This window comes from Plecotus auritus (genome assembly GCF_963455305.1).
Source record: "Plecotus auritus genome assembly, chromosome: X".
NCBI classification, from domain to species: domain Eukaryota; kingdom Metazoa; phylum Chordata; class Mammalia; order Chiroptera; family Vespertilionidae; genus Plecotus; species Plecotus auritus.
The window spans coordinates 6,119,093-6,145,588 of NC_137784.1; the positions used below are offsets into that span (position 1 = coordinate 6,119,093).

General features: G+C 48.1%; 1 protein-coding gene across 1 annotated transcript in view; it reads left to right on the forward strand.

The window, feature by feature from the left end:
• The window catches only part of PRPS2 (phosphoribosyl pyrophosphate synthetase 2), a 35,355-nt gene that overhangs the window by 2,324 nt on the left and 6,535 nt on the right, over positions 1 to 26,496 (forward strand). Inside the window, exons 2-4 of the mRNA XM_080653644.1 lie at positions 6,001 to 6,184; positions 14,272 to 14,370; positions 15,299 to 15,423. Of these exons, the coding sequence (XP_080509770.1) occupies positions 6,001 to 6,184; positions 14,272 to 14,370; positions 15,299 to 15,423 (408 nt within the window). The remainder of the gene's footprint in view (positions 1 to 6,000; positions 6,185 to 14,271; positions 14,371 to 15,298; positions 15,424 to 26,496) is intronic.

The following is a 26,496-nucleotide window of genomic DNA, read 5'->3' on the forward strand; positions in this document are numbered from 1 at the left end:
AAAACCACTCTACGTGAAGTCTTGGAATTGCTTATATAGTTGCATTTTGTTTTTAATATCTGGACTCGAAAGGTTAACTTCTTGACTTTTCTCTCCAAGAACTGTGGAGGTCCAGAGGTTGATGTCCCCCAAAGTCCTCTCCTACCAGGCGCTGTGCCCCTAAGACCAGATGCAAGGGCAAGAGGAAGAGAGAACTGATTCATTTCCTCTAAGGGGCCCCTTCCTCAATCTCTCACTGAGCCAGGACCAGAAAGCCTGCTCGCTGTCTCTTGGTCATCACTGTTCCCATTCCCCATTTTTCTCTTCTTTTCTTATACTTTTATTGACTTCGAGAGGAAGGGAGAGGGAGAGAGACAGAGAAACATCAATGATGAGAGAGAATCATGGATCGGCTGCCTCCTGCACGCCCCTCCACTGGGGATCGAGCCCGCCACCCGGGCATGTGCCCTTGACTGGAATCGAACCCAGGACCCTTCAGTCTGCAGGCCGACGCTCTATCCACTGAGCTAAACCAGCTAGGGCCCATTCCCCATTTTTCAAACACCACCGAATCGGACACAGCGCCTCCTGATTTTACCTTGTCATCTCCAAGTCACTCACATAGAGGGAGATTCTGTCCCAGCTTTACCAGAGGTCACGATGACGTCCTAGGACAGCACTGATGATGTGTCTGAACGGCTGTTGTAGCATTTTATCCTGGAAATTGACCTGCCCACAGAGTCGTTAGCCGTGTTGTATGACCCAAAGTTCTGGTTGTCTCTTGTCCTGTAGCATATCACCCCAGGACTTCATGGCTTAAAACAATAATTATCTACTTGACTCACATCTGCAATTCGGGCAGGGTGCAGCAAGGAAGGCTTGTTTCTGCCCCAGGTGGTGGTATCTGGGACAGTCACCTGGGGCTGGAGATCCCCCGCTAAGATGGCTCACTCCCGGGGCTGGTGAGTTAGCACTCGCTTTTGCCTGGGAGCTCGGCTGGGAACCTCGGTACCTCTCCACGGGGCTGCTTCAGCTTCCTCCTCCTGGCAGGGAGGCCGGTGCCCAGCGTGAGTATTCCAGGATACGGGAGCTGCCAGTCGCTCAAGGCTTGGGCATCATCACTTCTGTCACATTCTCTTGTCAAGCAGAGTCCTCCCACATCCAAGGGGAGTCTTGATGGGAAAAGTGTTAAAGGGTCTGAGGCCATCTGTTAACGTCCACATCCATGCATTGTTGACTCAGATAAACACATCAGCCTTCTTATTACAGGGTCAGTAAAGATTCTTTATCTGAAGAGCAAATGGATGCTGCCTTCTGCCCACAGTTCTTAAAAGTCCTAGAATAGCTCTAGCTGGTTTGGCTCAGTGGATAGAGCGTCGGCCTGCGGACTGAAGGGTCCCAGGTTCGATTCCAGTCAAGGGCATGTACCTTGGTTGCGGGCACATCCCCAGTAGGAGGTGTGCAGGAGGCAGCTGATCGATGTTTCTCTCTCATCGACGTTTCTAACTTTCTATCCCTCTCCCTTCCTGTCTGTAAAAATCAGTAAGATATATTAAAAAAAAAAAAGTCCTAGAATAGCCCTGGCCAGTGTTGCTCAATTGGTTGGGCATCGTCCCTTGCACTGAAAGGTTGCCGGTTCGATTCCCGGTCAGGGCACGTCCCCGGGTGCAGGAGGCAGCCGATAGATGTTTTGCTCTCACAACGATGTTTCTCTCTTTCTCTCCCTTTCTCTCTAAATAAATCAATAAAAGAATTTTTTTTTTTAAAAAAAGTCCTAGAATAAAGATCAGTCGTGATCATCTTTATGAGTAGAAGCAGGAATAGCTTGGGGGAAAAAGTTGCCATGGTAATAGTATTTTCTGTCTTCCCCTGAACTAATGGGTATTGAAGTTCCTGAGGAGAAATAGGCCAAAGAGGCGGAAATTGGGGGATAAACGGGTATCACACCAGGAGTTGGCAAACTCTTTCTGTCAGGGCTCAGATAGTGACTATTTTAGACATCGCCCGCGTTCCTTGCTCTCGGCCGGCCACTTCTTCCATCTTCAAAGGCAGCAACGAAATACCTTTCTGACCCCACTTCAGTCTTCACATTGTTCTTTGAAATTAGCCCCTCATCAGATGTCCCATCGCCAAACGTGTTCTCCCATACAGCGGGCTCCCTTTTCGTTGTGTTGATGGTCTCTTTTGCTGAGCAGAAGCTTTTTATTTCGCCATAGTCCCATTTATTCCTTTTCTCCTTCGTTTCCTCTGCCCTGGGAGATGGATCTGTGAACACGTTGCTACGAGAGACGTCTGAGATTTTGCTGCCTCTGGTTTCTTCCAGGATGTTTATGGTTTCACAACTTACATGGGCCCTCGTGATTATATCGATCAACTAGAACAATCCAGAACAGGCTCCCTATTTTAGGTCAGCTGATTAGTACCTTAATTCCATCTGCCACCGTGTTTCCCCTTGTAAACTTACGGATAGTAGGAGAAAGATGGTAGTAGGAGAAAGATGTCTTTAGCGGGCCGTTGTCCTGCCTACCTCATCATTCTCAGCCCATGAGCTATGTAATAATGTGACTTCCAAGTTGACTTCGTCCCACAGTTGATGTGAGGTCCCCAAGGAATTCCATTGAGCTCCTTTGTACCCAAGATCGGAGGGAGCACTTAGAATTCTGCTGTCCCTCTCACCCTGAGGTTGGCATTGCGCCGTCTCCATCCGTAGCTGAGCACATGCGAGGATATGACCCACTAGTTCCAAAACTCATTTGCAGATCATGTCACCTCGGAAAACTTCATTTTTTTGCCTTCTGACCTACTTGAGGTTGGGTAGAAGCTTCTGTTGATTCAGGTAGTCTAAACTAGATAGTCTCCCCAAAATCACTTGTTTAAAAAAAATGCATAAATAGCCTGGCCGGCATGGCTCAGTGGTTGAGCATTGACCCATGAACCAGGAGGTCTCAGTTGGATTCCCGGTCAGGGCACATGCCCAGGTTGCAGGCTTGATCTCCAGTAGGGGGTGTGTAGGGGGCAGCCGATCCATGATTCTCTCCCATCACTGATGTTTCTATCATTCTCTCCCTCTCCCTTCCTCTCTGAAATCAATTAATATATATATATATATATATATATATATATATATATATATATTTTAAAAGCATAAATACTACAGTAAATATGACACTTTCTATTGAAGAAGACCTGCAGCCTGCTTGACGAAGTGGATCTCAGAAGGGTTGCAGCTTGAGTTGTGAGGAGTCGGAAGGAGGGCGATCTGAATTGGGGGGGGGGTGTGGGAAGTTGCCACAGCAGGTGTTGGTGTGGGTGGCTGTTGTTGCGAGGGGGGTGTACTGGGAGTATTTCTCCGTGTCTCTGTGTGCTGGGTGCGGTCTTCTGCTTTCTCAGCTCAGGATGAGAGGTGGTGGGAAAGCAAATGCAGCATTCATGTTTCGCTCCAATTGTTTCTGATACATCAGTCACCGGAACAGATTTGCCTTTGGAAAACCAACATTGGAGCAGCGCTGACGTGGTCCCAGGCTCTCTCCCAGGCTCTCGGCAGCCTTCTGCGAGGGACCCGCCTGAGCGCACGGCACGGTTTGCTTTCCTTCCCATGGAAGGCACGTGCCAGCGACGGGCAGGCTGCCTCTCAGGTTGAACACTCAGAATTCTGTAGCCGAAACACAGACATATTCCAACATGCAATTCTTAGAGACTTGCAAAGCTTCTGTTTACTCAGGGAGCTACCGGAGGAGCGCAGCTGGCGTGGCTCCGTGGTTGAGCATCAAGCTATGAACCAGGAGGTCACGGTTCGATTGCCAGCCAGGGCACATGCCCGGGTTGCGGGCTGCAGGCTTCATCCCCAGTGTGGGGTGTGCAGGAGGCAGCCGATCAGTGATTCTCACCATTGATGTTTCTGTCTTTCCCTCTCCCTTCATCTCTGAAATCAATAAAATATATATATTTTTAAAAAGAAGCTGCTGGAGGGTGCCGGTCAGCAAAACAAGGAAGTACACCAAGAAAGAGTACAGAAAGTGGGAAACGGGGTGGCCGGGAGTGGAGGGAATCCCCGGGGGGCAGCTGGGCGCACTGGCCTGAAGGGCCCAGGTCAGACAACCTGGGAGAGGCGAGCAGGCAAATGAAGTGGATACTGCTGTTAGTCAAGTGTTGAGACTGGAATTTGTAGTGAGTGCTTAGAACACTTAGCAGATGAAAAGATAGGATCATTTCCTCCAGGGCAAACAAACCCCGAAAAATGCTGCATAAAAAGGAAATACTATAAACTTCGCTTTAAGTTAACTAGGCGGGCTCAGCTCTGAGCGGCATTTACACGGTTGCATGGAGCGCTCATGTTTGGTTAGAATGTTGAGCTATATTGGGATGAAGGCCGGAGGAGGTCGGGTCGGGAGGTTGCATACGAAGCTACGAAGCGGGTGATGGGACAGGAAGGAAGTAGAGTTAAATCCTCATCTTCCCAGGGAAGAGTCAACACGTGATGCCTAGATAAGAAATCAAGATGAAGCCCTGCAAACATTAGCTAGAGGCTCGAAGATAAATATCAAAAAATCATGTTTAAGAGTTGAAATTGGCCCTAGCGGGTTGGGCTCAGTGGATAGAGTGTCAGCCTGCAGACTGAAGTGTCCTGGGTTCGATTCCGGTCAGGGCACATGCCCGGGTTGCGGGCTCGATCCCCAGTAGGAGGCAGTGATCCATGATTCTCTCTCATCATTGATGTTTCTCTCTCTCTCTCTCTCTCTCTCTCTCTCTCTCTCTCTTTTCCCCCCCTTCCTCTCTGAAATCAATAAAAATGTATTTTAAAAAAGAATGGAAATTGGTTGCCTCTGGGCTATTTGTTGTAAGGCTTACAAAGTGATCTGAATTTTTAAAGCAACGTTCACATGTAACTTCAATAAACATAAATAATTAAATATAATATTTAGCAGAAAAGAGTTAGCATAGCAATAGCAAGATTGAGACCAATGTCTAAGGAGCATATAAGATTCCCCTCATATAGGAAAACCGCCTGCTTGCAAGGTGGCCCTAGGCTGGCAGCTGGGAACTTAGCTTTAGCCAGGGTTCCCTCCACTCGCTCACGGGAGGGGCTCACTGGGCGAACAGCATGCTTGATGCTCCGTGCCTGCGAGTCTGGTATGTGCCAGGCAGAAGGTAACTACGTCACCAGCCCCCCCCCCCCTCATAAACCTCCCAGGCACTGAGTCTCTAATGAGCTTCCTTGGTAGACAGCCAGCACCTCACACGCCTTGTCACAGCTCATTGCTGGGGGAATTGAGCGCGACCTGTGTGATCCCCTGGGGACAACTCTTGGAAGCTTGCACCTGGATCCGCCCGGGCGCCTTTCCCCTTGGCTCACTGTGCTCTGGGCCCTCTCGCTGTGATAAGTCTTAGCCCTGAGAACAGCTGTCTGTAGTCCTGGCCAGTCATCAAATATGCTTTAGAATTTATATATATATACACTGAGTGGCCAGATTGTTATGATCTCTGAACGCATAATAATCTGGCCACTCAGTGTATATCCTATATAATAAAAGGCTAATATGCAAATTGTCCCCTCGACCAGGAGTTCGACCAACAGGCAGGCCAGCCAACCGCCCATGTCCCCTCCTCCTAGCCTGGCTGGCTGGACCCCACCTATACACGAATTCATGCACCGGGCCTCTAATACACACACACGCACGCACGCACGCACGCACACACACACACACACACACACACTCTGAGTGGCCAGATTATTATGCGTTCAGAGATCATAATAATCTGGCCACTCAGTGTATATTTCTGTTGATTTCACAGAGCAAGGGAGAGGGAGAAAACGACAGAAACATCAATGATGAGAGAGAATCACTGATCGGCTGCCTCCTGCATGCCCCCTGCTGGGCATGGAGCCCGCAACCCAGGTATGTGCCCTGGGCTGGATTCGAACCTGGGACCCTTCTGTCTGCAGGCTGACGCTCTATCCACTGAGCCACACCGGCCAGGGCAGATACGCTTGAGTACTAACAGACGGCATTTTTCTCCTAGCGTGGAGATCGGTGAAAGCGTGAGAGGGGAAGATGTGTACATCATCCAGAGCGGCTGCGGGGAGATCAACGACAACCTGATGGAGCTCCTCATCATGATCAACGCCTGCAAGATCGCGTCGTCCTCCCGGGTGACCGCCGTGATCCCGTGCTTCCCCTACGCCCGCCAGGATAAGAAGGACCGGGTAGGAGGGCGGCGCCCCATCGGCCGAACCCGCTCTGGGTTAACGCTGACCTTTTCTTTTTTCTCACGTTGCCTTAGAATATCTAGAAAATGTTTGCCTTCTGTTTTAATGGTCGAGTGCACATGCTTTTTCACCTTGCCTTTGGCACAATTTGTCTTTGATCCAGCCATCCTGTTACTGGTTATAGATAGGGAAAGAGATAAGGCATATTTTTGCCGGTATTAAGATACCATTACAGGCCGCTAGCAGTGATTTTCAACCTTTTTCGTCTCACGGCATGCATAAACTAATTACTAAAATGCAGCGCCACCCCCAGAAAACATATATTTCCTCATCTGACAAAAAATAGGCATACTTTTGATTCATTCCCACGGATGGCTATTGTTGCGAAGGCTGCATGGTCTCTGTGGTAACTACTTACTCTGGTTGCACATCAGACAGAGACAGACAATAAGAAATGATTGGCGTGGCTGGATTCCAATAAAACGTACTTATGGACACTGAAATGTGAATTTCATGTAACTGTCACATGCCATGAAATGTTTTTCTGATCTTTTTTTCCAGCTATTTAGTCATGTAAAAACCATGATTACTAGTAGCTCACAAGCAATACCAAAACAAGTGGCTGGCCGGATATGGCCCGCGGGCCATAGTTTGCGGACCCCCAGATTAGAGCATCCATTGGTTGTGTGTGTGCCTGTCACATCATGAGGGCAACAAGCTCAGGGCAACAAGAACCTTAGGTTTCATATGCTGCTGTGAAGCATATGACCTCCCACTTATTATTTATGGAGCTTCTTTTTTTTAAAAAAATACTTTTATTGATTTCAAGAGGAAGGGAGAGGGAGAGAGATAAAAACATCGATGAAAGCATCAACATGATTGGCTGCCTCCTGCACGCCCCACACTGGGGATCGAGCCTGAAACCCGGGCATGTGCCCTGACTGGGAATCGAACCGTGACCTTCTGGTTCATAGGTTGATACTCAATCATGGAGCCACGCGGGCTGGGCTATGGAGTTTCTTTTATTCTAGACTTTTTTTAAAAAAAATATGTTTTTATTGATTTCAGAGATGAAGGGAGGAGAGAGAGATAGAAACATCAATGATGGCCCTAGCTGGTTTGGCTCAGTGAATAGAGCGTCACCCTGTGGACTGAAGGGTCCCAGGTTTGATTCTGGTCAAGGGCACATACCTAGGTTGCGGGCTTGATCCCCAGTGGGGGACGTGCAGGAGGCAGCCAATCAATCATTCTCTCTCATTGATGTTTCTTTTTTTTTTTTTTAAATATATTTTATTGGTTTTTTACAGAGATGAAGGAAGAGGGACAGAGAGTTAGAAACATTGATGAGAGAGAAACATCAATCAGCTGCCTCCTGCACACCTCCTACTGGGGATGTGCCCGCAACCAAGGTACATGCCCTTGGCCGGAATCGAACCTGGGACCTTTCAGTCCGCAGGCCGACGCTCTATCCACTGAGCCAAACCGGCTAGGGCTCTCGTTGATGTTTCTCTCTCTCTTTCCCTCTCCCTTCCTCTCTGAAATCAATAAAGATATATTAAAAAAAAAAAAGAAAGAAAGAAACGTCAATGATTGGCTGCCTCCTGCATGCCCCCTACTGGGGATCGAGCCTGCAACCCAGGCATGTACCCTGACAAGGAATTGAACTCGGGATCCTTCAGTGCGCAGGCTGATGCTCTATCCATTGAGCCAAACCTGCTAGGGCTGTTGTAGACTTGATTTGCAAGTTTTATGTGCATTTTCAGTTGCTAAATTTCAGTTTATTATTTCTGTCCCATCAGTGTAGTCTGCTGTTTTAGCTCCTCCTCCCATCTGTGCTTCCACGGGATGGTTTAGCACCACATCCTTGCCGGTGGCATAATGGAACTAATGTTCTGCTCCTGGTCTCTTCCATGTGGCAAGAGGTTTAGTAAACTTCCTCTGTAATTTGTAGCCTGGTCCTCCTTTCACTTCTAGTAGCTTTTGGATTTGGGGCTAAAATATTTGGTAATTGTATCTTCTTCAATGATTCTTTTTATCATTGCAGGGCCCTTTCCCACTGATTGGTAACCGAACAAACGTCTTCTTTCACTGATCAAAATATTGAGACTCCCACATTCTTTGTTTGCATGTATCCAGTTTGCCACTGTTCCCAAGGTCGCATTTTCAAGCCTCGTTTCTTATGTGCATTCATAATGCAGTCTTTGTTGCATAGAGAAGCGGGCATCGCCCGGTCTCCCGCCTCAGGGGCTGGGATGTGCTCCTGGCCGCTGGCTTGTCATGGCCAGCTGCGGCCCTTGCGCTATACTGACAAAAGGAGCCCCACAGCCCGAACGTCGTGGCTCAGGGGTTGAGCATCGACCTATGAACCAAGAGGTCGCTGGTTCGATTCCTGGTCAGGGCACATACCCGGGTTGCAGGCTCAATCCCCCGTAGGGGGTGTACAGGAGGCAGCCGATCCAATTCTCTCTCATCATTGACGTTTCCATCTCTTTCCCTCTCCCCTCCTCTCTGGAATCAATACAAATATACACTGAGTGGCCAGATTATTATGTTCTTTGAACGCATAATAATCTGGCCACTCAGTGTATATATTAGAGGCCTGGTGCATGAATTCGTGCATGGGTGGGGTCCGGCCAGCTTGGCCAGTGGGAGGGGACGTGGGCAGTTGGCCGGCCGGCCTGCTGGTCGAACTCCTGGTTGAGGGGACAATTTGCATATTAGCCTTTTATTATATAGGACATACACTGAGTGGCCAGATTATTATGCGTTCAGAGATCATCATAATCTGGCCACTCAGTGTATTTTTAAAAAGAAAAGAAAAAAAAAAAAAAAAAACGAGCCCCACAGAATCCTACAGACCTTGGGGGTTTGTTCTATGGGACTGCGTCTGACTGGTGCTTTATCTTTTCCCCCCATTGGGGGGCATGTACATGGGTTTGCTATTTGGAGCCATTTTACCCATTTTTCCCCCTCCCCTTCACCCTTTCTTCATCGCCGTGCTGTACTTGTGTTTCCTGTTGGAGAAACTGGCAGAAAAGAAGGCATCATGGAGGGCTGTACGAACTGCCTGTTGCTGCCATTATCAATTGCCCCAAACTGGGTGGACCGAAACAACAAGTATAGCCCGGCCGGTGTGGCTCAGTGGTTGAGCGTCGACCTATGAGCCAGGAGGTTAAGGTTCGATCCCCAGTCAGGGCACATGCCTGGGTTGTGAGCTCGATCCCCAGTAGGGGGTGTGCAGGAGGCAGCTGATCCATGATTCTCATCATTAATGTTTCTCTCTCTCCTTCTCCCTCTCCCTTCCTCTCATATCAATAAAAAACATATTTTTAACAAACCACACACAACCATACAAAAACCCCAGAAGTATGTTCTCTCCCACTCCTGAGGGCAGAAATCAAAAATCAAGGTGGGGCAGCGCTCCGTCCAGCGGCTCCAGGGCAGGGTCTTGGCCTGTTCCAGGTTCTGGCCGGAGGCCATGTCGCTGCCTACTCTGCTTCCATGGCCACGTGGCCTTCTCCTTTATCTCCATCACGGCTCCCTCTTTAAGGGCCCGTGTGATAGCATCCCCGCCCTGCGGGGTAACTGCCCCGTCTCGGAACCCTTCATCCATCCCATCTGCAAAGACCCTCTTTCCAAAAAAGGCAGCGGCTCCCCAGGTTCCGGGGATTGGGGCCTGATGTCTTTGGGGCATGTTGGAGGAAGTCCCTGGTGCAGGGGTGGGCAAACTTTTTGACTCGAGGGCCACAATGGGTTCTTAAACTGGACCGGAGGGCCGGAACAAAAGCATGGATGGAGTGTTTGTGTGAACTAATATAAATTCAAAGTAAAGGAGCGGAGGGGAGAGCAAGAGAACCCTCCGCTCTTTCGGCTCCGCGGGCCGGATAGAACAGCCGAACGGGCCGGATCCGGCCCGCGGGCCGTAGTTTGCCCACAGCTGCCCTGGTGTGTTAATAAGTGGACATTCTAAGGCAGTTGAAGCTTTGAGATAGTGTCATTATTACACCATTTATCATCTTAGCCAGGACACTTGAGAGCTTGGAGGGAGCTCTAGGAATCATTGTACCAGGACACAAGCGTCCACCCAGTCTGTCCCGGGGGATTCTGACACACGGCCACCCTTCTTGGGCCTCTAGCTCTGGGACTGACCTTGGAGCTGGCCAAGACGTACAGATTGTTCTGGCACTGTTACTGTCACGTCTGTGTGGTCAGTGTGACTCATCCTATATAATAAAGAGCTAATATGCTAATTAGACCGGAGGGCGGAACGACCAGTGGGTGGGGGGCGGGGCCGGGAGGCAGCCGGGACTGCCACCCTCTGCGGTGCAATCGATTGGGGGAGGCGGGAACCCCACGATCGATCGCCCTGCAGAGGGTGGCGTCACCCAGGGCTGCGAGGGCCGAGAGCCCCTTGCACGAATTTGGGAGACAGTTTCCTTCTTTCACCAAAGTGGTCAAAAGGGTAATCCTTAATTTTGTCATTTGAGGTTTGCCTTTGCATTGTTACTTATTTTAATAAATTTTTATTGATTTCAGAGAGGAAGGGAGAGGGAGAGAGAGATAGAAACATCAGTGATGAGAGAGAATCATTGATTGGCTGCCTCCTGCACACCCCACACTGGGGATGGAGCCCGCAACCCAGGCATGTGCCCTGACTGGGAATCGAACCCTGACCTCCTGGCTCATAGGTTGATGCTCAACCACTGAGCCACGCTGGCCGGGATCTTTTTATTTATTTATTTATTTATTTTTAAATATATTTTATTGATTTTTTACAGAGAGGAAGGGAGAGGGATAGAGAGTTAGAAACATCGATGAGAGAGAATCATCGATCAGCTGCCTCCTGCACACCCCCCACTGGGAATGCGCCCGCAACCAAGGTACGTGCCCTTGACCGGAATCGAACCTGGGACCCTTCAGTCCACAGGCCGACGCTCTATCCACTGAGCCAAACCAGTTAGGGCTCTTTTTATTTTTTAACTGAAAGAATTGAGGACCGTTGTCCTGCCATGAATTTCTGCAATCTTGTCTATTTTCCAAGGATGTCGAACTTATACTTTTAGCAGGTTGGCATCTGCTACGTTGAATGAGATCCGAATAGCCAGAGAGTCTTTTCTTGTGGTTGGGCTGGCCCACAAAACATTTGGCCTGTATCCATTTTTCATAGGGTAGGCGAGCGTTTTATTTTTGATGACTGTACTTGGACTCTGCCTCTGTTGAAATGTCAGAGTCATTTTTCTTTTCATTGGCTGTAAAGTCAGTTAACGTGTAAGTTGTTTTTCCTGTGAGATTCAGTTGGGTATTAGGCCAAATTATGAAAAGCAGCGCAAAAGCCAAATTCATCAGCGAGGTCGCGTGGTTTGGATCTCAGAAGCAACATATGCGCGATGCCACTGGGCGAGATGAACGGCGGAGTCCTTTTGCCGCTTGTCAAATTACAGGAAGCGCCCCAAATGGACTAGTGTTGCGGGTCAGATTCTATTATAATGAAGTCCCAGTGATCAACTGACCCTCTTAAATATCCCGAGATTTTGTTAAACAATCATTTTCACAGTCAGTGAGGCTAATGATGAAGCCTCGGAAGCGTGGTGTTAATAGAGCTTCTACTAGGAAGTATTTATCAAAGATACACATTGTATGCAAGGTACAGAGCTATGTGCTGTAGCTGATGAGAAAATCTCCCAAACCGATTCTTTGTCCTTGGGGACCACACAGACAGAGAACTCTGACATCCGTATACATAACATCTCATATCAGTCTTTCGGCAGGCGGTCCTAAATGCTGGGGACCACCTGCGTAGCTAGTGCCCTGTCCTTTTATTTGTTTATTTTTTAGAAAGGATATATTGATTAATTTTATTTTTTGATTTTTTTGTGTGTTAATCCTCACCTGAATATATTTTTCCATTTTTTTTTTTTGTTTGTTTGTTTTGTTTTTTTTAGAGTGAGTGGAAGGGCGGGGGAGAGACAGAGAGAGAGAGAAATATCGATGTGAGAGACACATGGATTGGTTGCCTCCCATACTCGCCCCGACCAGGGCCGGAGATTGAGCCTGCAATCAAGGTTACATGCCCTTGACTGGAATCGAACCCAGGACCCTTGGGTCCGCAGGCTGGCACTCTATCTACTGAGGCAAACCAGCTAGGGCTGCCCTGTCCCTTTAGAAGGAACAGATCATTTCTTTCTCAGAGTGCCTTACAGGAGATTTGAACCAGATCTGGAGATCAAACACATGGGCTCAGCAGAGAAGGGGTGGAGTGGAGGGGTGGCAGGTGTGTGGGTGTAGATAGCACTGAAGTGGCCTCCAAAGAGGGAGAGCAGGCCGCGGGCACAGTGCAGGGGCACCCAAGTGGCAGAGGCACGCCTGTGGCGGACCAGCTCTCAGGAGCAAGAGCCAGACTGACCGTGGAACAGAACAGGGGCGTAAACAGGGAAGACTTGAATGATAATATGTAGTTAGTTGAAAACGTTAAACATTTTTAAAAATGACAAATATTTTCCCATAATCTCACTGCCTAGAAGCATCTCCTATTAATATTTTGGTGCATATTCTCCAATTTGTGTGTAAAAATAATTGTGTGTGTATATATATTTGTATATATATTTATATTATTTTAAAGTAATGTTTCTTTTTCTAAAAAAAGAATGGTGTATTAGAGAAAATACAAATTATCTGTTAACATTGTGATGTAATTCCTGTCTGTTTTTGCATGAACATATTCCGTGTGTGTGTGTGTGTGTGTGTGTGTGTGTGTGTGTGTGTGTATTTAACAGGGATCATTGATTTTTTTTTTTTTTACTCTTGTGAATGAAGTCTTTTTCAGCTTTATTGAAATATAAACGCCATATAACTGTGTCAGTTGGAATGAAATCTTTTAAGCTGATGTTTTCTTCTTTGTGGCTGGTAACAGGAATACTGTTGTTTACAGCAAAATGCTGCACTTTTTTTCTAGGTCTAATCGCGTCTGTTTAGTCTCTTGGATTTTTTTTTTTTTATGTGGACAGAGTGATTGTCCACAGGTTATGACATGGCCACTGAAGCTCTGGAGAAGTCAGGTCATTTTAAGAAGGATACACAGTCCGTGAACCACAATGCATCTGCTTCTCTAAATGTTACATTATTAATCACCTTGACGGGTTCTGCCTTCTGCCTGTTTTTTGTTTCATTTGTGACATTAAACATTCGCTCCCAGCTGCAGAACATAAACTCTCCGTTAGGAGCTGGCTTTGGCCTTCAGGCTGTGAGGGGGGGAGCCCTGCCTCCCCCACCGGCCTGCGTTGGCGCACTCCCCTGGGCCACTGCCTGTGACCACATTGGACTTCGTTCAGTTCCTGGATGTGATCTGGGAGCCTGGGTGATGTCACACAGGCTGCTCTTCCTGGAACACTGGTCTGCCTGCCTCTGCCAGCCTTAAAAGCGGCTTCCTCGGAGGGCCTCTGAGAACCAGCCTCCCTAAACTTGATGTCCTTCATGCTGGTGTCTCTCTGCGTACCTATTCTACACCCTTGTCACGATTTGAATTGTTCCATTTATGCTACCGCACTGAACAGTTTAATTATTGGCTGCTTTGACATTTAAAAATGTTTTTATTGATTTCAGAGAGGAAGGGAGAGGGGGAGAGAGAGAGAGAGAGAAACATCAGTGATGAGAGAGAATCATTGATCCGCTGCCTCCTGCACACCCCCCCCCCCCAACGGGGATCGAGCCAACAGCCCAGGCATGTGCCCTGAACAGGAATTGAACCATGACCTCCCCATTCACACGTCGACCTTCAACCACTGAGCCACGCCGGCTGGGTGACATTTGCTCTCTATACCCCGTGTCAAGCACATTGTTTTGCAACAGTATATGTAAATAGTAAATATTTGGTGAACTTGAATGGGATGAATGTTTTTTGTTGTTATAACATGTAGTTTTCTTCATAATTATTAACGAAATAATTTAATGGTTGAAAATGGTTGCTAATTTTCTTTATGACCATGTTATAAGTCAGCTGTGAGTTAGCTTCCTCACGTAAGCCTTGTGGGAGGAATCTGAACGTAGCCATCTTTTCCTGTTAAAACATCTGTGTCTTTATGTTTTAGAGTCGTGCTCCGATTTCTGCGAAACTTGTGGCCAATATGCTCTCGGTCGCTGGCGCAGACCACATCATCACCATGGACCTGCATGCCTCTCAGATCCAGGTTCTGGCCTTTTCTTTCTTGCCCTTGGTTGTGATGGGGGGCTTAATGCAAGTGCTTAAATCCTAACTGTTAAGGGAAATAATTTCTGAAGCAGGTAACGTGGCTGGTGTTTGAGTGTGTCTACGGCGACTCCCTTGGCGTTTCATCTTTACTGAGTTGGAAATGTAATTTCATGCTGATATTGCTATGTCCAGCACCTCCGTGTCTCCAGTCTGTTCTGGAGGAGTGGGGATGTCTTCCTGGTAGCAAATGCTCTAATTCCATCTCAACTTGGGGAAAATCGTGAGAATGGCAGAGTCGTAATGTGTGTTTTGTTAACCTCTTCATAACTTAGTTCCTTCAGCTAGCAAAGCGGCCCGCTTGTCCTGTGCCTGCTCTGTGATGGAATGAATGTGAAGTATGTTTAGCTTATCAGAAGGAACTTAAGAAGCAACAAACCTCCCCCACTGCTCTGCACCTGTTCTGTATCCCTGAGAACACAGGCGATCAGAAGGTGATAGAAGTGTTCCCACAGGAAACAGATGGGACTGAAATATGCTCCTGGAACATAAGTGTCTTTTGATTTAATTCTGTTAAAACGAAGAAAAGGAAGTCTGTTGATAAGGCTTCCTTTGGATAAAACATTTAAGTTTTAACCCTAGCCGGTTTGGCTCAGTGGATATAGAGCATCGGCCTGCGGACTGAAGGGTCCCAGGGTCAATTTTGGTCAAGGGCACATGCCAGGGTTGCGGGCTCCATCCCCAGTGTGGGGCGTGCAGGAGGCAGGCCGATCCGTGATTCTCTCTCATCATGGATGTTTCTCTCTCTCTCCCCCCCGTCTCCCTTCCTCTCTGAAATCAATAATAAATATATTTTTAAAAATTCAAGTTTTATTGAACGGAGATCATCTTTTCAAAAGGCACGCCCCTGACACTCACTTCTCCTGCAGGGGTTCTTTGACATTCCTGTGGATAACTTGTACGCGGAGCCCGCGGTCCTGCAGTGGATTCGGGAGAACATCGCGGATTGGAGGAACTGTATCATCGTGTCCCCGGATGCGGGCGGAGCCAAAAGGTAGGCACGCGCCACGGCAGGCAGGTGTCTGCATTTGCTGATGGCTTCTCCCCGTTCCCGTGCCTCCGATAAGGAAGCGTATTCAAAATGACTTAATACTTTATTTTGCAAATGAGCGAGTATGGAGCAGCAGGCTTCGCCTCCAGAGCAGAGCGCTGTCCTCTTTGTCAACATTTCATCACTCGTGAGAGAAAAGAAATTCATACACTTGTATTTGTTTTCAGCAAAGAGTATGTCTTGAGATTTTACTAAGGTGTTTTTTTTCTGATTATAAAAGCAGTAGCCTAGCCCTAGCTGGTGTGGCTCAGTGGATAGAGCGTTGGCCTGTGGACTGAAAGGTCCCGGGTTTAATTCCGGTCAAGGACACATGCCTGGGTTGCGGGCTTGATCCCCGGTGTGGGGAGCACAGGAGGCAGCCAATGATTCTCTCTCATCATGGATGTTTCTGTCTCTCACTCTCCCTCTCCCTTCTTCTCTGGAATCAATAAAAATCTACATATATAAAAGCCTAAGCGACCAGCCAACTGGCTGACCGGCTGGTAGCTATGATGCGCACTGACCACCAGGGGGCAGACGCTCAACGCGGGAGCGGAAACCACTGGCCTGGAAATATGGAACAGAGAGGGAAGGGGGAGGGCGGGAAGAGATTAACCAAAGATCTTATATGCATACTAGAGGCCCGGTGCATCCATGCACCAGTGGGGTCCCTTGGCCTGGCCTGCGCCCTCTCGCAATCCAGGAACCCTCGGGGGATGTCGGAGAGCCAGTTTCGGCCCGATCCCCGCAGGCCAGGCTGAGGGACCCCACCAGTGCACGAATCCATGCACCGGGCTTCTAGTATATTAATAAAAGCAATAGCCTAATTGGAAAATAAGACTTTTAATTAACAACACGATTGACTTAGCTGATCCTTCCTGCTACAAACACTTGGAAATGGTAGCCAAAATAGAACAAAACCTTAAAGAAGCAATAGGTGTTCATGGAACACCAAGAAAGAAAGGGATGCCCTGGCCAGTGTTGTTCAGTGGTTGAGCGTTGTCCCATGCTCCAAGAGTTTGCCGGTTCGATTCCCCATCAGGGCACATGCTAGGTTGCAGGCTCAATCCCCAGTAGGGGGCGTGTAGGAGGCAGCCAATCAATGATCCTCTGTCATTTATGTTTCTCCCTCTCCCTCTCCCTCTCAACAATCAATAAAAACATATTTTTTTAAAAAAGAAAGAAGGGGGGCTATGTGGGACCAAGAAAGAAAGGCTGAAAGCTGTGCTCTGGTGGCCTGGGGGTCACGTGTCAGATCCAGGAAGAGGGCGGCGGCTCGGGTGTTGGCACCCACATGGAAGCTTCCAGAGAGAAGGGGGCAGAAAGGGTGACCTCTCCCCTGTAGCCGGGAGGAAGGCCAGGCTTCATGTACCAGGGCCTTTGAATGGGGGGAAGACATCAAACCGGAGGCCTGGGCCACAGGTGGGTGTACGATGAGATACTCACTCTCCCCATGGTGCGGGAACCCCTATGCTGAGAAAATTCCCATTAAAATGGGTCCCAGGCTGCAAAGCCACCGCAGAGGGGACAATTCCATAGGCCCCGCTGCTTGTTAGTCAGCACTCCCGGCTGAAGTCACCCTCAGCGCGCCTGCCAGTCCAGGTCACACCGGGCAGCAGCCAGCCAGGCCGCAGGGTGACAGGACAGCTGCCTAGTATAACTCGAGGAATGGGCCAGAAACTGACATGGCCCTGATAGCATCAGGGTGCAGGCGCCCTGAGTGACCTCCGTAGACGGCGCGGAGCAGAAGATCTGGAAGGCTCTGCAGACTCCGGGAATGAAGGAGCAGTAGGTACAGGGAGTGCTCCTGCCTGCCGGGGCCTGGAGCTCAAGGTGACCTTGAAGGACTGCAGCTGCTTCCTGGGAAGGGAAAAAAAGTGGAGTTTTGCCGCCTCCGTCAGGAAGGGAGAGGTAAAAGAGACCTCTAGCCCTAGCTGGTTTGGCTCAATGGATAGAGCGTCAGCCCTCGGACTGAAGGGTCCCAGGTTCGATTCCGATCAAGGGCACGCACATGGGTTGCAGGCTCGATCCCAGGTCTGGGTTGGGGCACGTGCAGGAGGCAACCAATCGACATGTCTCTCTCACATCCATGTTTCTCTCCCTCTCTCCCTTTCCCCTCCCCCCCCTCCACTCTGTCTAAAAATCAATGGGAAAATATCCTCGGGTGAGGAGTAACTAGAAGAGGCCGCTGTCCACGCCCGGTGAGAAAGCAGGGGAGCTAAATGTGCCGGGGGAGACCGTGACCACCAAGCTTTGGGCATGTTTAAAATGCAAATGCCTGTCCTTCATTTGCCTCTCTCGTCCACCTGCCGCCCAACTGGGCCCCTAGGATTGAAGCTCCAAGCTTCTGAGGAGCCCAGAAAGTGCAGGTCCTGACTCCTGGGAGAGCCCCTTTGTGCCCTACGTGTCACTACTGCTTAGGTTCCCAGCACAGATGAGGCGGGAGACGGGGGGCGCAGCTGGAAGTGGCCATGGAAGGAGATCACACACGCGTAAAAGGCAGAAGCAGTAAGTCAACTTGCAAAGAACCCCCCAGCCGGGCAGCGACAGGGCGGGAGCAGCACCGGGTCAGCCCAGCCAGGTCCTCCGGGTGCAAGACCCGGTGTGTGTTGTCTGGTTAAGAAGCGGGGAATGGGAGCAACACTGTGGAGTGATTTCCAGTGGAATTGTTTGCAGCGTACTTGGAACGGACTTAAGGCACACAGCGGAATCTGTGTTCAATATGGCAAGTCCACTGGCCTGATGGAAGGTTCGATGGGAGTAAGTGGGCCAAGGGGCACATGAGCATGAGATGTAACTGTTATTAATAGTAACACCTTTCTTGCCCTAGCTGGTTTGGCTCAGTGGATAGAGCGTTGACCTTCAGATTGAAGGGTTCCGGGTTCAATTCCAGGCAAGGGCACATGCCTGGGTTGCGGGATCTGTCCCCAGTAGGGGGCGTGCGGGAGGCAGCCGATCAATGATTCTCTCTCATCATTGATGTTTCTATCTCTCCCTCTCCCTTCCTCCCTGAAATCAATAAAAATATATTTAAAAAAATAATAATAACGCCTTTCTTGAGAGATAATTCCCATACCTACAGTTTGCCCATTTAAAGTTCACAGTTTAGCCCAACCTGTGTGGCTCAGCGGTTGAGCATCTACCCAGGAACCAAGAGGTCACTGGTTCGATTCCGGGTCAGGGCGTGTGCCCGTGTTGCGGGCTCGATCCCCAGTGGTGGCTGTGCAGTAGGCAGCCTCTCAATGATGTTCCTCTCTCATCGATGTTTCTCTCTCTCTCTTCCTCTCCCTCTCCCTTCCGCTCTTAAAAAAATTAAAAATAAAGTGCAGAGTTTAGTGGTTTTCAGTATATTCACAGATTTGTGCATCGTCACTACTATCTACTTCCAGAACATTTCCATCACCCCCAAAGGAAACGCCATGCCCATTAGCAGTCACTCCCCATTCCCTCTCGCTCCAGCCTGGCAACCACTCATCTACTTCCTGTCTATCTGGCAGGCAGGCAGGCAGGTGAGTGATTAGGAGCCAGCGGTCCTGGATTGCGAGAGGGATGTCCGACTGCCGGTTTAGGCCCGATCCCTGTAAACCGGCAGGAGGACATCCTTCGAGGGGTCCCAGATTGGAGAGGGTGCAGGCCGGGCTGAGGAACACCCCCCACCCCCACCCCGTGCACAAATTTCATGCACCGGGCCACTAGTTTCATATAAATGGGATCATACAATATGTGGCTCTTGTGTCTCATATTTCTTTTTTTTTTTTTTAACAAAAAAACTTATATTGGCAGCTAATAAGCCAAAAGAATAATAGATTCCAGAAACCTTTGTGGCCTTTTCCTATCCCAACCCTAGTCTTCAGTACATAGTCTAAAAATGTAATGGTCTTTGCAAGCATTCAAACAGTAGCATTCCCTGTTCCCTTCTGTAGAGACCTGTATTCTTTCCCATGTCAGAATGACATTAATCTCCCTTTTTATTTTACACAAACGGTAACGTGCCGTACATACTACCTCACTGTGCTTTTAGTAAGACTTCATTCGCTCTGTTGTTTTTTTGCCGCTGGGTAATACCCCATTGTGTGTGTATGTTATGATTCCTTTCACCAGTTTCTGTTCTTCACTCCTAGGTATTGTTTGCATTGTCACGTGTCACTTAATGACGGGAATATGTTCTGAGAAATGCGTCATTAGGCGATTCCGTTGTTGTGTGAACGTCAGAGTGCACTTGCACAAGCCTGGATGGTATAGCTTGCTACACACCTAGGCTACATGGTGTAACCTGTGACTCCTAGGCTACAAGCCTGTACAGGATGTCAATGTACTATGCTGTAATCCAGGGGTCCTCAAACTTTTTAAACAGGGGGCCAGTTCACTGTCCCTCAGACCGTTGGAGGGCCGGACTATAGTTTAAAAAAAAAACTATGAACAAATTCCTATGCGCACTGCGGGCCCGGGACGAGTCGGCTGCTAAGCAGGACAGGCAGCGGCACCCGGCGGGCCGGATCCATGTCCTTGGCGGGCCGCATGTGGCCCGCGGGCCGTAGTTTGAGGACCCCTGCGTAGTCAATTGTAACACAATGGTTAGAAAAAGCACAGCATGAAAGATACAAATGGTGCTCCTGTATGGGGCACTTACCGTGATGCAGCCTGTAGGACCGGAAGCTGCTCTGGATGACACAGTGAGTGAGGGTTGGTGCATGAGAAGGCCTAGGATAACACCATCCACTGGACATTTAAATGTATTTTTTAAATGTCTTCCATCATAAATTAATCGTGGCTTACTGGAATTTTTTATAAACTTGAAAATTCTTTTTAACTTCTTGACTCTTTTGTAATAAAACTTAGCTTAAAACAAACACATTGTACAAAAATATAGGGTGTCCCAAAGAATGTATACACACACTTTGAATAATTATTTAGGCAGAGTTTATGAAAAATACATTTCATTGTCAAAATTGAGCTACCCACTATTAAAGTTTGTATACATTTTTGGGGGACACCCTGTATTTTTTTTACATCCTTATTCTGTAAGGCTTTTACTATTAATTTTTTTTTTAACTTTAAACTTTCTTGTTAGAAACGAAGACGCACCCACATTATTAGCCTAGGCCTGCACAGGGTCAGGAGCATCAATATCACTGTCTTCCACTCCACATCTTTTTTTAAACATATTTTTATTGATTTCAGAGAGGAAGGGAGAGGGATAGAGAGAGAAACATTCATGATGAGAGAGAATCACAGATCAGCTGCCTCCTGCACGCCCCACCCTGGGGATAGAGCCCGAAACCCAGGCATGTGCCGTGACCTCCTGGTTCATAGGTCGATGCTCAACCACTGAGCCACACTGGCCAGGCCCACCTCCACATCTTTTTTCTTTTTCTTTTTTTAAACAGCCCTAAAGCCATCCTTTATTTAAAAATATATATATATTTATTTATTTTAGAGGGGAAGGGAGAGGGATAGAGAGAGAGAAACATCAATGATGAGAGAGAATCATTGATCAGCTGCCTCCTGCACGCCCCCTACTGGATCAAGCCCGCAACCCAGGCATGTTCCCTGACCAGAATCAAACCTGGGACTCTTCAGTCTGCAGGCCGACGCTCTATCCACTGAGCCAAACCGGCCAGGGCAACCACTTCCACTTCTTGTCCCACTGGAAGAGCTTCATCTCCTATGACAACAAGGCCTTTTTCTGGAACCTGCCTGAGGCGCTGTGTGTGCATGAGCCTTCCTGTCTGTCGGTGAAAACCTTTGCACGTTGGGCTGGGCTGTTGTGGATAAGGTCAAGCGCCCTTCCAGGCGTGTTTATTTTCCATGAAGGTCTATTCCTACTTGTTACCTATTGTTCTGTTGGCTGGAGGCCTTTTAGTTTGGATTGTAAGGAGTGCCGCCCAGGGAGAGGTCACACCTTTGTTTCTTGTGTGCTTGGTTGGGGGGAGGGGGGAGGGGAGGGGGGGTTGCTGATATTTCCCCAAGTTTTTCATTTCTCCCCTTTGTGTACTTGTATTCCCTGCAGGACTTTTCAAACATTCTTATGTAGTCCTATCAATCCTTCAATTATGGCTCCTGGGTTTCTGAAGGATTTGCCCTCTAGCAACATTTTTCTTCTCCCATGATCTTGTTTATTTTTTAAGGGTTTTTTTAAATTTTTATTTTTTATTGAATTTATTGGGGGTGACGTTGGTTAATAAAATTATATAGGTTTCAGGTGTACAGGTCTATAATCCATCATCTGTGTATTGTATTGGGTGTTCACCAGCCCAAGTCATTCTTTCCTTTTTTTTTTAAAATATATTTTATTGATTTTTTACAGAGAAGAAGAGAGAGGGATAGAGAGTTAGAAACATCGATGAGAGAGAGACATCGATCAGCTGCCTCCTGCACACCCCCTACTGGGGATGTGCCCGCAACCCAGGTACATGCCCTTGACCGGAATCGAACCTGGGACCCTTCAGTCCGCAGGCCGACGCTCTATCCACTGAGCCAAACTGGTTAGGGCTATTCTTTTCTTTTGTAATGGTCCAATTTTCTTTGACCTGGAAATTGTGTTTGGAATAAAGAGTGAAATAAGAATCCAACTCTTTTTTCCCCTCAGCCATCTAGTTGTTCTCAAACTACTGATTATAAATAACCCAACTCCCCCTTATTGACATGATACACCGTCTTTTATGGAAAGTCCCCCTGTCAACTCCTGCTTTAAAAAGGGCAGAATCAGCCCTAGCCAGTTTGGCTCAGTGGGTAGAGCGTCGGCCTGTGGACTGAAGGGTCCCGGGTTCGATTCTGGTCAAGGGCAATACCTGGCCCTAGTTGGGGCGCATGCAAGAGGCAACCAATCAATGTGTCTCTCTCACATCCATGTTTGTCTGTCTCTACCTCTCCCTTCCACGCTCTCTCTCTCAAAAAAAAAGAAGAAGAAAATACAAAGGGCAGAATGAGCTATCAGAGTAAGGGGCCGGCATTGAAAGGCTGTTTGCTCACAGCCCCTGCAGGCCCACCCCTGCTCCCTCTGCCAGGAGAGTCGGAGGTTTGCAGGGCTGTTCCTTTTGAAGTGTTTGCCTCTCCCTTTTCCCCTTTCCCCAGTTTCTGCTACACGTTATCATCCTCATATTCTGGATTCAGCTACTTCCCTACTGACAGAACAGCCTCGCAGGTAACACATGATCTGTGCAGCGTACATTACCTGTGGCTTCTTTACTTGATGCAAAAAGTCATATTTTACCAAGGAACATATACACAGAGTGGCCAGATTATTGTGATCTCTGAACGCATAACCTGGCCACTCAGTGTATATACAGTATATATATATTAGAGGCCCGGTGCCTGAATTCGTGCATGGGTGGGGTCCGGCCAGCCTGGCCAGGGGGAGGGGACATGGGCCGTTGGCCAGCCTGCCTGCTGGTCGAACTCCTGGTCGAGGGGACCATTTGCATATTAGCCTTTTATTCTATAGGATAGACACTGAGTGGCCAGATTATTATGCATTCAGAGATCATCATCATCTAGCCACTTAGTGTATGTCTATCCCACAAACGGTAACTTGCTGCCTTAGAAAAAGCTTCGAGGCTTGACTTGTTCCCAGTCAAAAAGTACTTAAATGTCGCCACAAGAGGTCGCTCTTGGGTAGTTTTCCAAGCGTGATTGGGTTGACAGCTAAGAACAAATAAACCTTAGAAGGAAACACACCTGTCACTGTTGAGATAGTTAATATTAACTAAAACTGGTACGTGAAGATGGTGAAACAGAGTGGTTCAGGTTTAATTAAAAAATATTTTATTGACTTCAGAGAGGAGGGGAGAGGAAGAGAGAGAGAGATAGAAACAACAACAATGAAAGAGAATCCCAGATCGGCTGCCTCCTGCACGCCTCCTATTGGGGATCAAGCTCGCAACCCGGGCATGTGCCCTGACTGGGAATCGAACCGTGACCGCTGAGCCACGCTGGTTGGGCCAGATTTAATTTTTGTTTTTCTTTTGGAAAGGTTGTAAATGTGTCCAGAAGAAATGGAAATCAAACTATGCATTCTTTTTCTTCTAGCTTTTTCCGCTTAAGATTTCTGAGTGATACATTTCTCAACATTATTTGTTAGGATTATATATTAAGTCTCAGTTACATACGTGCAAAGGAAGAATTGTGAGCTATTTAGGAATAGGAATGTTCTAGCAACTCGGGCTTTTTGCAGGGATAGTTACCTTTATTTCCTGCTTCTGGCGTTAGCATTGGGCACCTGAAATGGTTGGGGTTCCCCACTCATGTCCCATGTTCACCCCCATCCCTACAAGGCCACATCGCTCAGCTTCTTCCCCACCCCGCCTCTGGGTCTCCCTGCTGGTCTGCTTGTTCACAGGGTAGGAGAGCGGGATCACCTGGCAGAGGTGTGGATGCAAGTTAAACTTGGACTTCACAGCCACACGGGCGTCGAGTTAGGCCACGATAGTCGTGGTGGGCTGTGGCCCAGGGCCCTGCCCTGCTGAGATCTTCCTGGTCCTTACAAATAAACCAACACTGTGATCTACACTGAGTAGCCGATTGTTATGACCACCTGACGTTTGTAAGTAAATTAGCCGTACCCTGCATCGTATGGGATATGGAAGCCGAAGGCCTGTTCGAACACCTTTGCTGTCTGCAGTCACCAAGATAAAACGTCTCCAATTCGCACAGGAACACAAGGATTGGACAGTCGAGCATTGGAAAAAAGTCATGTGGTCCGATGAATCACGTGTCCAGTTGCATCATGCACATGGCAGAGTGAGAATTTCGCGGAAACAGCATGAAAGCATGTACCCCACATGCATGAGGACAACCCTTCAAACTGGTGGGGGCAGTGTTATGGTTTGGGGCATGTTTTCCTGGCATGATTTGGGCCCTTTAATTCGTGTGGAACAACGTCTGAATAGCACAACATACCTGAGTATCGTTGCTGATCAAGTTCATCCTATCCTGTTGATGGCGTATCCCAATGGAGATGGCTTCTTCCAACAAGACAACGCGCCATGCCACGGTGCTCGTATTGTGCAGGAGTGGTTTCAAGACCATGAGGGAGACTTTACGTTGCTTAGGTGGCCCCCACCATCACCAGATCTCAATCCAATTGAGCATTTGTGGGACGAACTTAAAAGAACCATCAGGCAGCTGGTTCCACCACCATCCAATCTCACAGAACTGGACAGTGCTATCCCTCAGGCATGGTGCCAGATTCCTCGCCTCACCTTTCAGCATCTCGTGGAGTCAATGCCAAGAAGAATCGCCGCAGTATTGAAGGCAAAAGGTGGCCCAACGAAGTACTGACGGGGTGGTCTTAATAATCTGGCCACTCAGTGTATATACCCATTGTGTATAAGGAGTTCGTGAGTCTTTTCTTGGGAAAATCTTATTTTTTGAGAAACTAGCTTTCTTGAATTAGAGTTTAAATGGCTCTTCTTTTATGAAAGTGGCATAGAGATAGCAGTATATGTTTTAAGGTGATTATGGGGCCGCATCTTTGTCAGTACTCAAAAGTAATATTTTTGCTCAATTCGATCCTTCAATTCGGAAACGGGTGGTAAACAGATTGAGAAATGAAGGGTGGCGCTGGTGCAGCTCGGTTTGGGTTGGAGGCGGGGGGATGCATGTTTTGAAGGTAGAACATGGACCTCTGCTCTGTGGACCTTGGAGATCTGAAGTTGGTGTCTTCTCTTAGCGAATCTAACGGTCTTCAGATTTAACTGCAAAGTTTGGGCCTTTGTCTGTTCCGATTACTGGCATTTTGATTCATGACCACCATCTTTTGTGCTTTAAAGTTGTCCACTGTAGCTCCCCCCCCACACACACACACAAATTAGACATTATTATTGTGGTTTTACTGGTTTTACACAATCAACATTTATTTAGATCTGTCCACATACCTTTTTAATATATTTTATTGATTTTTTACAGAGAAGGGAGAAGGACAGAGAGTTAGAAACATCGATGAGAGAGAAACATCGATCAGCTGCCTCCTGCACACCCCCCACTGGGGATGTGCCCACAACCAAGGTACATGCCCTTGACCGGAATCGAACCTGGGACCTTTCAGTCCGCAGGCCGACACTATCCACTGAGCCAAACCAGTTAGGGCTGTTCACATATTGACTGATGTCTTTGCTTACCTCTCCCCGCCCCACGGCATCTCAATGCATCTGTTACCATTTTTTTTGGAGTGCTACCCCGAAGTATCACTTTGAATTAAATTCTCCACTTGAGGGTTTTCATCACATACAGCGTGGGGTTTGGACGGATAACCCTCAGGAGCACCTACGTGTAGTTTGCAACTCTCTCTCCACTAAGCATGGAGTTTGACACGCGCATCCTCCCTGTCCCCACCTGGGCAGCAGGCTTACCTTTACTCCTTACTCTGAAGAGCTAACCTCCATCATCCCTGGGTTATACAGAGTCTCCCATTGCACCTTGGTCTCAGCTGAGCCGGAGGCTTTCTCTCACACCCCCCTTATCTCGTCTCACACCCCCCTTATCTCCGCCATGCCATCGAAAGCAAACAAGATGATTTAAGGTTCCATAGACACCCTCAGGGCAAGAACTTAGCTGCATTCCAGCTTCTCAGGATCACCTGCTTTTCCAGTCTCTGCTTCTGGGGATTCCCCCTGCTCTCCCAGCTCCGTGATGCATTTACCATGGAGCAAAGGGGGCCTTGCCTTAGGTCTCATTTTCATTTACGTCCTTTGCTTGCGGTAACAGATGTCACTGCTAATTTCAATGTAGAAACACCATTCAGATCTGAGAAAGGTGGCTGTAGTCCTTGATCAAGTTGGAAGCTGGTAAAATACTGGCCAGCCGAAACCAGTTTGGCTCAGTGGATAGAGCGTCAGCCTGCGGACTGAAAGGTCCCAGGTTCGATTCCGGTCGACAAGGGCATGTACCTTGGTAGCGGGCATGTCCCCAGTAGGAGGTGTGCAGGAGGTGGCTGATTGATGTTTCTCTCTCATCGATGTTTCTAACTCTCTCTCCCTCTCCCTTCCTCTCTGAAAAAAGGCAATAAAATACATTTAAAATAAAATAAAATAAAATACT